The 14,925-nt window shown below is 27.6% G+C and overlaps 1 protein-coding gene across 1 annotated transcript in view; it reads left to right on the forward strand.

Annotated features, from left to right (window-relative positions):
* The window catches only part of LOC145840954 (uncharacterized), an 88,368-nt gene that overhangs the window by 2,248 nt on the left and 71,195 nt on the right, over positions 1-14,925 (forward strand). Inside the window, exons 3-9 of the mRNA XM_082948311.1 lie at positions 1,540-1,729; positions 2,739-2,916; positions 3,304-3,401; positions 4,202-4,303; positions 5,220-5,404; positions 5,888-5,979; positions 6,351-6,481. Of these exons, the coding sequence (XP_082804437.1) occupies positions 1,540-1,729; positions 2,739-2,916; positions 3,304-3,401; positions 4,202-4,303; positions 5,220-5,404; positions 5,888-5,979; positions 6,351-6,481 (976 nt within the window). The remainder of the gene's footprint in view (positions 1-1,539; positions 1,730-2,738; positions 2,917-3,303; positions 3,402-4,201; positions 4,304-5,219; positions 5,405-5,887; positions 5,980-6,350; positions 6,482-14,925) is intronic.

Genomic DNA, 14,925 nt, shown 5'->3' on the forward strand with positions numbered 1-14,925 from the left:
AAGATTGTTTTCTTCTTCACTGGTTGTTATTATGAAACAGTCATCAACGTACCTCATATATTTGGTGTTTGGGTGCTTAGTTATGAATTTGGGTATCACTTTATACTCAATATATCCCATTAGGATATTTGCTAATGTCGGTCCTAGAGGGGATCCCATTGCAACTCCATCAATTTGAGAGAACATTATGTTATTGAAACTGAACTCGACTTTATTCGTGGCTATTTTCATAAGCTGAATGAAACTTTCTTTTCTAAGTAAAGGTTTATCAATTTCATATAACTTTTCCAACTGATTTCAATTATCTCATTTAAAGGAACATTGGTGAACAAACTCTTGACGTCAAAAGATGACATAAAAGTATTTTCAGCATTTAGCTTTCGAATGATTTTGTTTAAATAAATTCTTAAAAATGTAAGAATAAAGACATTTTCTTTCTAATTCAGTTGTGATCATTCACTATTTATTTATTATTTTGTTCTTAAATATAAAAAGAGAAGAAAATAAGTACTGAATTACCTTCTTATTGTTTTTTTATTTACGAATCTAAATGCATAGTACAAAATAAATAAATGTGATCCTCAGTTTTTAGTTGTAGTTTTTTTAAAATATTAATATTTTCACAAGACCCAGTTAAAAACCAAACAGTTTTTAGTTTAATGGAAACTAGGTACTTATTTTTGTCTAAAATTTTCTTGAGTTGGTGTAAGAAAGTTGTAAGATTATATTTTAAACATAAACAAAATAGATTTTTAAGGTTTTGTAACAATCTCAGTAATTTATCATAAATACTCTAGGACTAGATAACAGCAAAAAGATAAACAAAAAGGGCAGCATTAAAACTTGAGGATTTTTTACTTAATTGCTTTATCTAAGCTTGGATTTCCCAAACTTTTTTTACAAATTGACCCCATTAAAAAGTTTAAAAAAACTACTGCCCCCTCCAAAAAAACTACTCAAAAAGCTACCATTTAAAACACTCAGACCGTTTTTTTGCCCTTCATCTGCAACTCAAGAATGTCTAGTGTAGGTTTTACAATTTTAAAATCGCCCCCTTTTGCCCCTTACTAATTATTGCCCACTTTGGAAAACCCTGATCTAAACTGAACAAAATTCTACTTCAAACTACCTTATATTGAAATAAAGTATTAATTTAATTTGATGTTTTTTAAATATAAAACAGCAAACATACAACAAAAATTTAAGTTGTCTGACAGCTGCTTGAAAATTTAGTTTATAAAACTCAAAAGTTATATAATGTACAAACATACACTCTTATAATGTTTTTGAGAAATACATTAGAATCAAGCTATTTTGAAGTTTAGTTTAGTTTTGAAAGTTTTGAAAATTTTGATGTTGAATTAAAATAGCACTAAAAGTTTATTCCTCCACAGGCAACTAAAGAGTTCACTTATTAAAAACCAAATGAAATAATTGAAATTTCAAATTAACCAAATATTTTTTCCCAAACAGCACCGTGTACAATGGTGAAAATTTTAATTAGAAAATAAAAATTAAAACAAACAACTCCCCAAACAGAACCGTCCACCAGGGGGAGCCGATTATGGACGTTGAAGCCATGGCAACCCTGCTGGACCATGACAACCACCAGATGCGTAGTGATTTCAGGGATTTTGTTTCGATCAAGGGGAACATGGAACCCAAATACAACATTCCGCTGGTTGAAGAGAGGGACATGGCGTTGGAGAGACTGCAGAGAATTTGCGATGTTTGATATTTTATTAATTATTTAAAACCATATATATTAATTTGATTTTGTTTTTTTTAATAACATCGTACTTTGTTTAGAGACATGGGGAGGTAGAAATATTTCAGAGTATTTGTGTTGTTTGACTTAATTATGTCTGTGAACTAATGTTGTAAATATACTATATTTTAGAAAAAAGACATTAAGATTACAAATTGTTTTATGAAATTTAATAATTTGTTTTATTTTTACATGTTTATTAAATTCTTAAGGGTGATATTGACTTCCAACTTCGTTACTACTTTGTGCTGAAAATTAAATTAAGAGCGCATATCGAAGTATATTTTATATAAAAAAGCTCAAGTTTCGCACAAAATTTTTTCAAGCAAAACGTGAAGGGCCAGAGATTTTTACTTAGCGGGGGTATGTACCCAAGCCACTTTAATTCATAATACCTGAACAATTTACTTCTTTCAAACTAGTTTTCAATTTCCTTTATACAACTTGATGATACCAGCGAATGATTTAAAAAATAACTTTTTGTTACAATCAGATATTAAAAAAAAAGAAAACTTTACTTTCTTTTCAAAAAATTTTATATGAATGACTGAAAAAAAAGGAAATTGTTTATTATAAATGTTATTTGCATATTTCAGTTTAACTTTCATTATTCCACAGAACAATTTCGTAGTCATACGAGTTGTTTAAGTAATTTTTAGTTGATAAACTAAGTAATAAATTAAATAACAAAACATTTCCACAGAACAACTTCATATAGGTGACTGATTTCAAGTGACTGATAATATAATAATATAATACTTCTATAAAATTAAGTTTTAATTACGTTTGCTAACTAGCTTGACACCAGCGTCTAATATTTAAAACAACCATAGTTGTAATAATAATTTCAAACTGATTTTTTTTCAACAGAACAACTTAAAAGAAAATAAAATATGTATATATTATTTAATAAAATCATTAATATTCCACCAATTTAAAAAAAAAATCAAATAAATAGTTTTTTCCACAGAACAACTTCATATCGGTGACTGATTTCAAGGACAACCCGTACAGAATATTCGCCTGCCACGAACTTGCAGCCATTATAGACCCAGCCATGACTGTCAAGATGACCGTTCAGTTCAATTTGTTCGGTGGTACCGTGTTCAACCTGGGCACAAAGAGGCACCACGACCAGTTGTTGAAAGGTTAGTTTGTTACAGAATATTATCAGTATAATTATAAGTAATGTTTTGATGACTGCTCGGTTCAATTTTTTAACTATGGTTCTAAAAGACATCACGTTCAGTTGTTGAAAGGTTAATAAACGTTTTATAATAGATATACATATTTTATAGTGTAATTTATAAGTTATAAATTGTAAACTGTTTTCAACCTGGGTACTAAAAAACATCACGACCAGTTATTGAAAGGTTAGTTTATTTAAGATGACCGTCTACTATTTGTTTTCCAAATGGGCTTGGCACTAAACTTACTTGACTTTTATAATTTATAGATAGCTTGATGTGGATCTATTGTGGTCGTTTTTCAGGAAAAGATAATTTAAACTATATTAAACTGAATAATTTTTTTAGGTATTGATAACCTTAACGATGTTGGTTGTTTCGGACTCACAGAGTTAGGTTATGGTAATAATGCTGTTGAAATGGAGACCACTGCTGTATATGATAAGGTAATTAATAATTTATTATGTATATTACATAATAAAATATTGCTATAGAGGATAAGATGACTCATTTAGTTAATATTTAATAATGTGCTGTTGTATATAATACTACTGGCAATACTGCATTTTAGATGGAGATCAATGCTTTATTTGATAAGTTAATAAACTTTATAGATTTAAAATATTAACATTAAATACTGCTGTATATGAAAAGGTATATTTTGAAAATATAAAATTGTACACTGCTAAATATGATAAGGTAATAAAATAATGTATAACTTACAAATATAAATTGTAAGTTTAAGATGAAATTGATGCATATAATTTGATTTTGAGTTTTATGAAATTTGTAGTACTGTCAACGATAAGTTTGTAATAATATAAGTTTAATATATTTTAAACTAAATGATACTTGTAATTTTTAAGTGTAATTTTTTAGGAAACTTAAAATCAAACAAATATGTTTTACTCTTTTTTTGTAAATATAAATGTAACTTCAACTCAATTAAGTTAGTTAGAAAGGAAATATTTATAAATAAATAACTAACACAAAAAATATATTATAAATTAACACAAAAGTATGTGAAAAATGTATTTATGGTTTCAAAAAAATTATAATATATACTTTATAGAAATTTTAGAATTATATTTAAGTATCCAAACCAAAATGTATGATAAATATTATACTTATTTATTTCAGCTATTGCAAATATTTAATTCATAATCAGTACACTAACAACTCTAGCACAAAAATATTGTATAAATATACATATAATTTTTTCTTAATCATTATAAAAATTTTATAGGAAACAGAAGAATTTATCATCAATACACCAAACACTCTTGCACAAAAATATTGGATAACCAACGGAGCCGTACATGCTAAACATGTAATTGTATTTGCACAAGTAAGTAAATATAATTATTTTTAAAGTTATTGGTTTTATTTGCTAAACATGTTATAGTATTAGCACAAATTAATTAAGTTAATTATAATTATTACTTTTATTTTAGATGCTAAAAATGTGATAGTGTTTGAACAAGTTTGTATAAACGTTATAAAGTTATTTAAAAAAAAAACTATATGGGTTACTAATAATCCAAAAACAATAGTAATTAGAAATATCAGAAAACAGTCATTAATTCATCCGCTTGGGCCTGCTAAGGAGTTGTTTCACTGTAACGCAGTCTTGGGCAATCGAAGTGACGTCTTTCAACGACTAAATAATTTATAGTAAAGTTCTTGTCGTTTATCCTTTAAACAAGACCGAGCAAGCGAAGCCCTTACTGGCTTACGGTGGTGTGATGATAATGTAAAATAATGATAATTACAGCTCCAACAATCGATTCAAGGTATAAAACCTTTGCCGTAAGTTAAAAATGTTTCTGTTTACATCTTCAAAACTTTTTAATTTAGATTTTGGGGCGTTAGCTAGTGAGGCAACAAAAAATTAAATGGCTAGTTGACTAGTAAATTGACTAGGCAATTATTAAAAAAAAATTCTTTAAGGGACCGTCTCAGTCTACTGAGAGCTTGTGGTCTGACAGTCGAATTGGTATGGTTAAACCTTGTAAACTTGAGCTTGTCTCACGGCATATGAAAGTCCAGGCTTCTGTTCTGTAGACTGTCGCCAATGTTTTTGTTGGTTGTAAATATGATAATATCAAACAACTTCTATAAACGGAAGTGGGCAATAATGACAGAAGTATTCATGCCATATAAGTTAAAAAAAAGGAACACAAAATAAACTACAAATATAATGAATATGATTTAAAATAAAAGAAACACAAAGTAAATTATAATTATAATTTAATATTTTACAGATGGAAGTAGCTGGAGTAGACAGAGGTATCCACGCCATATTAGTGCGCATCAGAGACGACAATTTGCAAGTAGTACCCGGTGTTAGAGTGGAAGATATGGGCCATAAAATGGGATTGAATGGGGTTGACAACGCTAAATTGGTGTTTGACAATGTGAGAGTACCAAGGGAAAATTTGTTGAACAGGTTATAGTTTGTTTTGTTTATATTTTATTAATTTAGTTATTTATATCTTAATGGAATGGATGATGATAAATTGGTTTTCGATAACGTGAGAGTACTAAGGAAAATTTGTTAAACAGGTTGTTATTATTAGTTTTGTATTTAAAACAGTCTTTTATTTATTTTAATTGTTATTAATGTGATGGATAATGCTAAACTGGTATTTAATGATTTTAGGGTTCCAAGATTTTTTTTAACAGGATACTATGTGTTTTAAATGTTATAATATAAGAGAGGTTAATATGTATTAATTACTTGTTAAACTTACTTATCTCAAGTTTAGACAAAAAATTAAACTCTGTATAAAGTCACTTACAGTAATTACTTTAACCTTACATAAAAAAAGCTAATGTAATTTTTTTTAAATACCTTAAAACCTCTCTGTGCCTTCAACTGATGAATATAAAATAATTTTTTAGTTATATTATTATACTTATTTAATTACAGATATTCGGATGTAGACGCAGATGGTAATTTCACCTCATCAATTAAATCAAATAGGGCGAGATTTTTGACTGTTGCAGATCAATTATTAGCCGGTTGGTTTGTTTTTATTAAATATTTACATCAATCAAATCAAATAGGGCGAGATTTTTGACTGTAGCAGATCAGTTACTAGCTGGTTTGTTTTTATTAATTAAATATTGTAACTTAACAATTTGTTCGCTGGTTAGTTATTATTATGATATTTATCTTTAATCAGCTATTAGCACGTAAAATGATACTTATTAATTAGTTTGACTTAAAAACTAAAATGAGCGTTTAGTTTACATACGATTCATCAATTTTAACAGACTAAATATTTTAACCAATCTAATTTTAGGGCGGATTTTTATCGCTTCAATGAGCATTTTATTTATGTAAAGTTTACTTGAACTTTAATAAATAGTAACAAATAAAACAATTTAAGGACGAATCTGCATCGCTTCAATGAGCATGGGAGGCGCGAAAGCTTCCCTGGCAACCGCCCTTAGATACGCCGCAACCAGATTGACCGTGGGACCCACCGGGAAATCTGACATGGCGATATTGAGTTATCAGGTTTGAATATAATAATTATTGTATATATATGTATAATAATAACTGAATACAAGCCGGGAAATCTGACATGGCTATATTGAGTTATCAGGTTTGATTGTAATGATTAATAATATATATGTAATTAAATACAAACTGGAAAATCTGACATGGCTATATTGAGTTACCAGGTTTGATGATTATAATTATTAATATATATGTTTAATAATAATTAAATGCAAGCCGGGAAATCTTACATGGCTAGCTTATATTTACAAACCATACACAAAACAACGGCCTTTTATTTGTGAATGTTCTTAATTGACTCGAACATGGCCTGAAGCCGTTTTACAAATAATCATTTTGTGCTTGAAATATTATCGCTTAAAGATTACTTTTTCACCTCTGTGATCACATTTAAGTCCTTTAATTATTACTTAAATTACAAAAACAAAATCCGTGGAAAAATGAGTCTTTACCATTTTAACCGAGGTCAAATTTTTATTCAGGTTTAGGCAATCTGCGGCCCGCAGAGCAAAATTATGCTTTTCATAAACTTTTCAGCTAAAATTAATCCAAAAATATTTTTGTGGTAAAAATTTACAAATATGCTCTTAATTTAAAAACTAGTATTTTTTGTTATCATTGCATGTTTGATCACATTTTGGTTTAAAATAGAAATTTTGTTGATTAACATGATTGTTTAACTTCGGTCCGCGAAAGATTGTTTTATATAAAGCGAGCAAATTTTTATAAGAAAAATTGCTCATTACTAATGAAGGATTCGATTGAAACAAAAGCGATCAGAAATTTTATCGTAAAAATTACAAGTCGACCCTCGGAAGTTTAGTGACGTCATTTAATCAAAAGTTTGATTTTTTTTCTCAAAAATTGTATATAAACTTTTATCTTATTCATTAAAATCATGTCTTGTAAAAACTCAGTTAAAACGAAAACTGGAACTTTCACACCATTTGTAAGCTTGTGTAAACAAGTTATACTTACCCCAATATAATAACAACTAAACTTATTAATATATTACATTCTCACAAGTTGACACTTGCATGGTCTTGTCACGATCACAAAAATTAAACATTTGTTTTAAAAATTCAAATAATGTTGAAATTAAGTTTTAATGTTTACATTTCCACAAGATGTTCATACTTAAGGTAAAGATTGGCTCATAATAGGGTTACAATAAAAACCTGGAATTTTGGCTAAAAAACCTGGATTTTTTAACATGTTAAGTACTAAAATTTCGATTTGACCTTAAAAATTCTATCATATATGCGTTTATTTTGTCATCATCAATTTTTTTTTAATCTGATATGGCTATATTGAGTCATCAGGTATTTTACTAATTTATATAAAAATTTTTTTTATGTATGAGCAAAATTAAGCGGAAAATATAACATTGCAATATTGTGTTATCAGATTCGATTATGATCGTTTATTTTTTAGAAATATAAAATAAAATAGAAATAAAAAACCTGGCATTTACTGCATGGCTATACTGTTTCTATGGTTGTATAGTTTTACTCCTAGTAAAAAGCTGTTAAATATCAACACAGAAAATAGCCAAAAAACACAACATTGACCAGGTTTAATTGCATATATTTACAAACCATACACAAAACAACAGCCTTTTATATGTAAATGTTTTTTGTTGATTTGAACATGGTCTTGTTTTACAAATAATCATTTGGTGCTTGAAATATTATCGCTCAAACAATACTTTTTCACCTCTTTAATCGCAGTTAAGTCCTTTAATTATAACTTAAATTACAAGAACAAAATCTGTAGAAAAGTGACCCCTTACCTTAAAAACGGAGGTCAAAATTTTATCCTGGTTTAGGCAATCTGCGGCCCGCAGAGCAAAATTATGCCCGTGATGTACTTTTCAGCTAAAATTAATTCAAAAATGTTTTTGTGGTAAAAAGTTACAAATATGCTCTTAATTTAAGAGCTAGTAACTTTTGTTATTATTGCATATTTGATTATTTGATCACATTTTGGTTTAAAATAGAAATTTTATTGATTAACAAAATTGTTTTAAATAACTTTGGTCCGCGGATGACTATTTTGTATATAGTGAGGATTTCTTATGAAGAATTTGATTGAAACAAAAGCGATCAGAAATTTTATCATAAAAATTACAAGTCGACTCTCGGAAGTTTAGTGACGTCATTTAATCAAAAACTTGATTTTTTTCTCAAATTTTGTATATAAACTTTTATCTTATTAATTAAAAATATGTCTTGTAAAAATTCAGTTAAAACTAAAAGTGGAACTTTCACACTATTTGTAAACTTGTGAAAACGAGTTAAATATATCTCGATCTATTAACAACTGAACTGTTGTGGTATTTCGTTCTCATAAGTTGACTCTTGCGTGATATTGTCATTATCACAGAAATTAAACATTTGTTCTAAAAATTCAAACAATGTTAAAATTAAATTTTGATCATTTCAACATGATATTTATAATTAAGCTAATGATCGGCTTATAACAGGGTTACAAAAAAACCTGGGATTTGATAATTTTGGCTAAAAAACCTGGGACATGAAAAATTGAAAAAAAACCTTGAATTCTTAAAATGTTAAGTAGTAAAATTTCGATTTGACCTCAAAAATCTGTCATATAGGCATTTATTTTGTCATCATCAATTTTTTTAAAATCTGATATGGCTATTTTGAGTTATCAGGTATTTTACTAATTTAGATAAAAAAAACTTTTTATGTATGAGCAAAATTAAGCGGAAAAGCTAACATTGCAGTATTGTGTTATCAGATTTGATTATAATAGTTAATATTTAAAAGAAAGTAATATAAAATAGTAATAAAAACCTGGCATTTTCTGCATGGCTATAATGTTTCTATGGTTGTACAGTTTTACTTCTCGTAAAAAATTGTAAAATATTAGCACAGAAAGCGGCCAAAAAACACAACATTGATTAGGTTTAGTTGTTTGTATTTACAAACCATACACAAAACACCGGCCTTTTATTTGTAAATGTTTTTTGTTGATTTGAACATGGTCTGAAGCTGTTTTACCAATAATCGTTTGGTGCTTGAAATATTTTCGCTTAAACTAGTAAAATTTTATTGATTACTTTAATTATTCAAAGTAACTACGGCCCACGGAAGACTTTTAATATAGAGTGAGTTCCGCAAGCAACTATTTGTAAGAACAATTGGTTCGTTTTTTAAAAAAGGTTGCCGATCTTTTGATTTAACAAAAATGATAAAAATTTAAATTTCAAAATCACAAGCTGCTTTCAGGCAAGATTAGTGACGTCATTTTAACAAAAAACGAGTATTTTAGTGTCAAATTTTAAATATATACAAAAAGCTTTTTACAATGTAAATCTATTATGAGTTATAACTTTTGCCTTATAATCTTATGTAAATTTGTAAACTTGTAGAAACAAGTTGTATACTTCTAATCTTATTACATTTAACTTTCTGCAAAGCTGTTTACAATTTGACTCTCGGTGATGTTATCATTTAAGAAAGAAACTTTTGTTTAAGAAAGAATTTAATTGCAATTGATGTAGATTTACCTAACAATTTATGATTAAAAGTTATAATACATAATTTGTGTTTAAATATGTTGATCTGCGTTGTCCTTGTTTAAGAAAATTAATCATCAATATTTATATTCAAACGTTCAATTAAATTGAAAGCTCTTTACGCGATAAAAATATAACAAAATTGAAACTCAATAGTTTCTTAATAAAAACAATTCACTTAATGCTTAATTAGTGCAATTCCACTCTTCGAGGCATAGTTGGCCTCAATTTCATAGCCACACCGAAATTGTTTGAAAAGCAGACTTGTTATAAGTAAATTTTCTTAAACCAGACAGTTCTAAATATCGGACTTTTTTTACTTAACTTATCAATACTAGACGATTTCACTTTTTAAAAAACCATAGTACTTACAGCCAGTTTCTCTCTCAAATTTTAAGTTATGACAACTCTTTAAAAGCCCAGTTGCTTTATCAACTGTGTTTCGAAGTTTTATCAAGCTACGGCCCTGACAATTCTGCTGTAGACTTAGTTGCTAATTTCAACTAATTTTCGTTTTTTGACCGCGTTTTTTAGAGTTGTTATTTGCGCTGCTGAAGTCGGCAATTATTTTATAAATTTTCTTCAATTGAAATTTATCAAGCTACGGCCAGCAAAGCATAAAATTCTGCATCCCGCGGTCTACTTTTCAGCTGAAAACATACTCAAAAATTACAATACAATCATGATCTTAATTTAACAATTAAGAGCATGATTGTAATTAGGATTAATTGTTACTATTACTTCATTGTCGTATATTTTGTCATATTTTTGGTTTAAAATAGTATTTTTTTATATCGATTGCTACAATCATTTAAAACAATTGGAGCCCGCGAGAGACTTTTCTGTACACTAATGTCCGCAAGCAACTTTTTATAGGATAATTGACCTATTATTAATAAAATAAACGGTCGAACCCTGTGTTGAACAAAACGGTAAAGTGTAATCGTAAAATTTTCAAGTCGACTCTCGGAAGTTTAGTTACGTAATTTCATCAAATTTTAAATATAATTGTTAAATTTTATTTATGAACCTCGTCAGTTAGACAATGTCGTGCAAGCGTTCTATTGATACTAAGTCTGGGACTTTTACAATTTGTAAACTTGTATTTACAAGTAAATTAATCCTCATTAAAATCATAATCATCTTTTTGCATCTTTAGATTTATGAAAATTGACCTTCGGGCTTATAATGATATTTTTACACGATCGCAGAAATTAATAGGATGTTGAAAAAATTCACAGCAATTTTGTGATAGAGATTTAATATTTACTCTTGCACAAAATGCTTATTGTTAAGCCAAAGATAGGCTGTCTCTAGAATAAAAGTTTGCTGACCCATCGCTTACGAAGTTAATTCACAAAGTCATTATATTTAAAAAAATATTAGTTTAATCTACAATTTTCAGAAAAAATCACTATGCACTTTTCTTGTTTATTAGTATTATAAATCTAGCACATAAGTTAAACCCTGTATTAACTTTAGTTGAGAAGATAATCATAGTATACTGGTTATTCTACCATGTAATTTGTTAGAACATAGAATCGCACAGTAATTTAGTTGAAGTATTTTAAAGTTATTTAAATTTGCTTATATTTAACTCTCCTGTATTGTTGCCACTTGATTGATGTGCGCTTAGTGTTACAATTAAGTAGAAATAAAATTTTAAATGCAGTTGGCCATAGTTTTTGTTAGAACTTGTAAAGTAAAGCTGTAATTTGTAAACTGCTTTGAAAACGAATTAATATATAATATGTGAACATAAACTCAAAATATACTACATACTCAAAAACTTTTCAAAGGTCTATCACTGTTTTACAAAAAGTCACTCGCCGCTTAAAGATTTTTTGCTTAAACCATGCTGTACAGTGCCATTCTGTCAAGCCGATTTGCCGTTTTTGCCCCAATTTTACGGCCAAATTAAATTTGTACAAATCAAAGTCGTGTTAAATAAATGTTCATTCTTTTTTGCAATTAACTCATCAATGTTGTACGCGAAACGATTTTAGTACAACAAACTAATTGAAAAAAAGTTTCAAATTATAACAACTCTGCTACATAAAATCTAGCTGCTTTTACTGCTGTTTTATGAGTACATTACTTTTCAACCGTGCGCTGTTTAGATTTGCATCTTTTGACTCGACTGTCAGAAATTTAGTGACGTCATTTAAATAAAAATTGATTTTTTCTCGAATTTTTTATATAATACTTAAACTTATCTATCACACATTAATGGTTTGTAAGCGTTCTGTTTAGATTTGCATCTTACGCCCTGTTCTGCGGCCCGCGAGCGACTTTTTACAGGATTTATGACCCATAAAAAACTGCCGACCACTAGATTGGAACAAAATTGATAAGAAATTTGATCGTAAAATTTTAAAATCGACTCTCACAAGTTTAGTGACGTCGTTTTAATTAAAATTTTTATAATATTTTCGAGTTTTATATATAATAATCAAGCTTCTCTATTACAAATATGGTTTAAAAGCGTTCTGTTACAACTAAGACAGGAAATTTTACAATTTATAAACTTCTGTAATAACAAGTTGACAACATCTCACTAAAATAGCAACTAATTATTCTCCGGACTTTACAGTTTCTAAGTTGAATTTTACTTGATTTTTGCATTATTTTTCAATGAAGTCGACTCTGACAAGTTTAGTGACGTCATGTTTAAAAACATTGATAATTTTTGTCAAATTTTGTAAATAAACTTTTACCTTTCAAAAGTAATGAAGGTTTGTAAAAACTCAGCTACTACTAAATCTGGTACTTACGCATTTTGTAAACTTGTGAAAGCAAGTTATTACATCTCAGTTTAAAATCTATCTAACTGCTCTCCGATTTTGATAGTTTTTAAAAAGGTTCTTATTTTTATTTAGTATTTCTATACGATTGCCAAAATTCAATAAGTTTATCAAAAAAAACACAATATTGTTTAAAGTTTTAATATTTATTTACCCACAAAATTCTCATACTTAATCCGGTATAAGGTGCTTCTAAAAATATAGTTTTTTACGTGATCATCGCTTTAAGCGTGAAACAGTTTGCAAAGAAATGATCTCATCTAAAAATTTTATTTATCTTTGTTTTAAATTAAATATCCCAATTTGCTTGAAAAACGTATTTTGCGCAGGTTTTTTGAAAAAAAATTGTTAAACCGATTAGTTTGAAAAGGTTACACTTAAAAATAGAAATATATTTCTAGGAACAAAACTATTATAATTAAATTAAGATAAAACTTTAGATAAGTTCCGCAGTTTACTGACCCATGACTTATTTATAAAACGTGTTTTACATCTTCTAAATCTATTTATAAAAATAAAATCTAAAATTCATAAACTATTTTACTACGAGTATTATTTTATTTAGTATTATAAATCTAATAAACAAGTCAAAACAGGTAGTCAATATGAAACTTTACTTGACTAATTCATAAATTTGACGATCATAATACTATTTATTCTACCATGTAGTGTATAAGAATATAGAGTTTAATAGTAAATTAATTTAAGTAATTTATATTCGTTTAAATCTACTTATAATTAAGTTTAAATCATACTAGAAAAACCTTAGAAACACGTTTAGTATTTATTTTAGAACAATAGAGGCAAACTGCACCCCGAAAGCATGTGAATCTGGGCCGTTAATAATTTTTTTTGTAAACTTACGTTTATATATTCTGAAATTCGGAGTTAAGTGTAAAAAAGAATAAGGTGCAGTCTATGAGAGATTTAAAACTTACAATAGGTGTTCTGAGGTTTATGTGTAGAGCAAAAACTGCGACCGCGAATGTTTTTATTTTTTTAATTTGGCCACTCAATGCCTGCTGGCTCCTGTCTTAAAAAGCTAGAAGTTCTTGTGGTTTATTTAAGGTTCTAAATTTAAGTAAGTTTTATTTGAAACAAAAATACTTCAAGAATTCATGTTGACACTCTGACAAGATTAGTGACGTCATTTAATCAAAATTCGCACAAATTTTAGTCAAATTTTGAATATAAACGATCACCTCCAACACAATTATTTATAAATATCTTTACTTTTTTCGTATGTGATGCATATTTAATCTTTTGTAAACTTGTAAACACAAGTTTTTTGAATCATTTCTAATTCTGAAACTAACTTCAATTTTTATTGTCAAGTCAGTTTTAAAAATTTTCTTTTCCGTATTGGAAGATATTTTTTATGAAAATTGAGAACAATAAGTTTTATTCTATGAATAGTTTCAATACGCTTGGTTATAGTTTTTTTTATTTTTTATTATCAGGATTGAAAAAAAACTGGAATTAAGACAAAAATAAAACTTAAAGAATTAAAAAAAAAACCGTAATGTTTAACAATTTTTACATATAAAATAATGATATTTAGATTAAATACAAAAAATCTATCCCATACATTTTTTCTTTGTGCTGTTATAGTTTTTCAATTATAAAGCTTATTTAAAATAGCATTACAGTAAATATTCATTATTTTTATCCATATATTTACGTTAATTATAATTTTATACTAAAATTTTACCTAAAAAAATTTACTTTCAAAAACCTGGAAAAATTTTTGAAAAACGTTTGGCAACCCTGTAAAATTTATGAGATAAATCTACGATTTATAAAACAAACTATCTAGCAAGTCATTGAATCAGTTACTGACATGGACTAACTCACATGGTTTATTTGCACAGTTTACAAAACAAATATATTTATATATTTGAAAAAAAAGAAAACAAATTGTACAGTAATCTTCCTTTATTGTACCAACATATGTTTCTGTGTGTTAACGAATCAACACACTTATACTGGGTTCTGTAAAAAAATATTTACTGGAATGAAAAAATAGAAGCATAGAATAAAGTAGGTGTATACATGTTTTCATTAAAATGAAATAACTTCTACAGGTAATAGTT

This window comes from Thalia democratica, chromosome 7 (assembly GCF_965202585.1).
Source record: "Thalia democratica chromosome 7, ktThaDemo2.hap1.1, whole genome shotgun sequence".
Classification (NCBI taxonomy): domain Eukaryota; kingdom Metazoa; phylum Chordata; class Thaliacea; order Salpida; family Salpidae; genus Thalia; species Thalia democratica.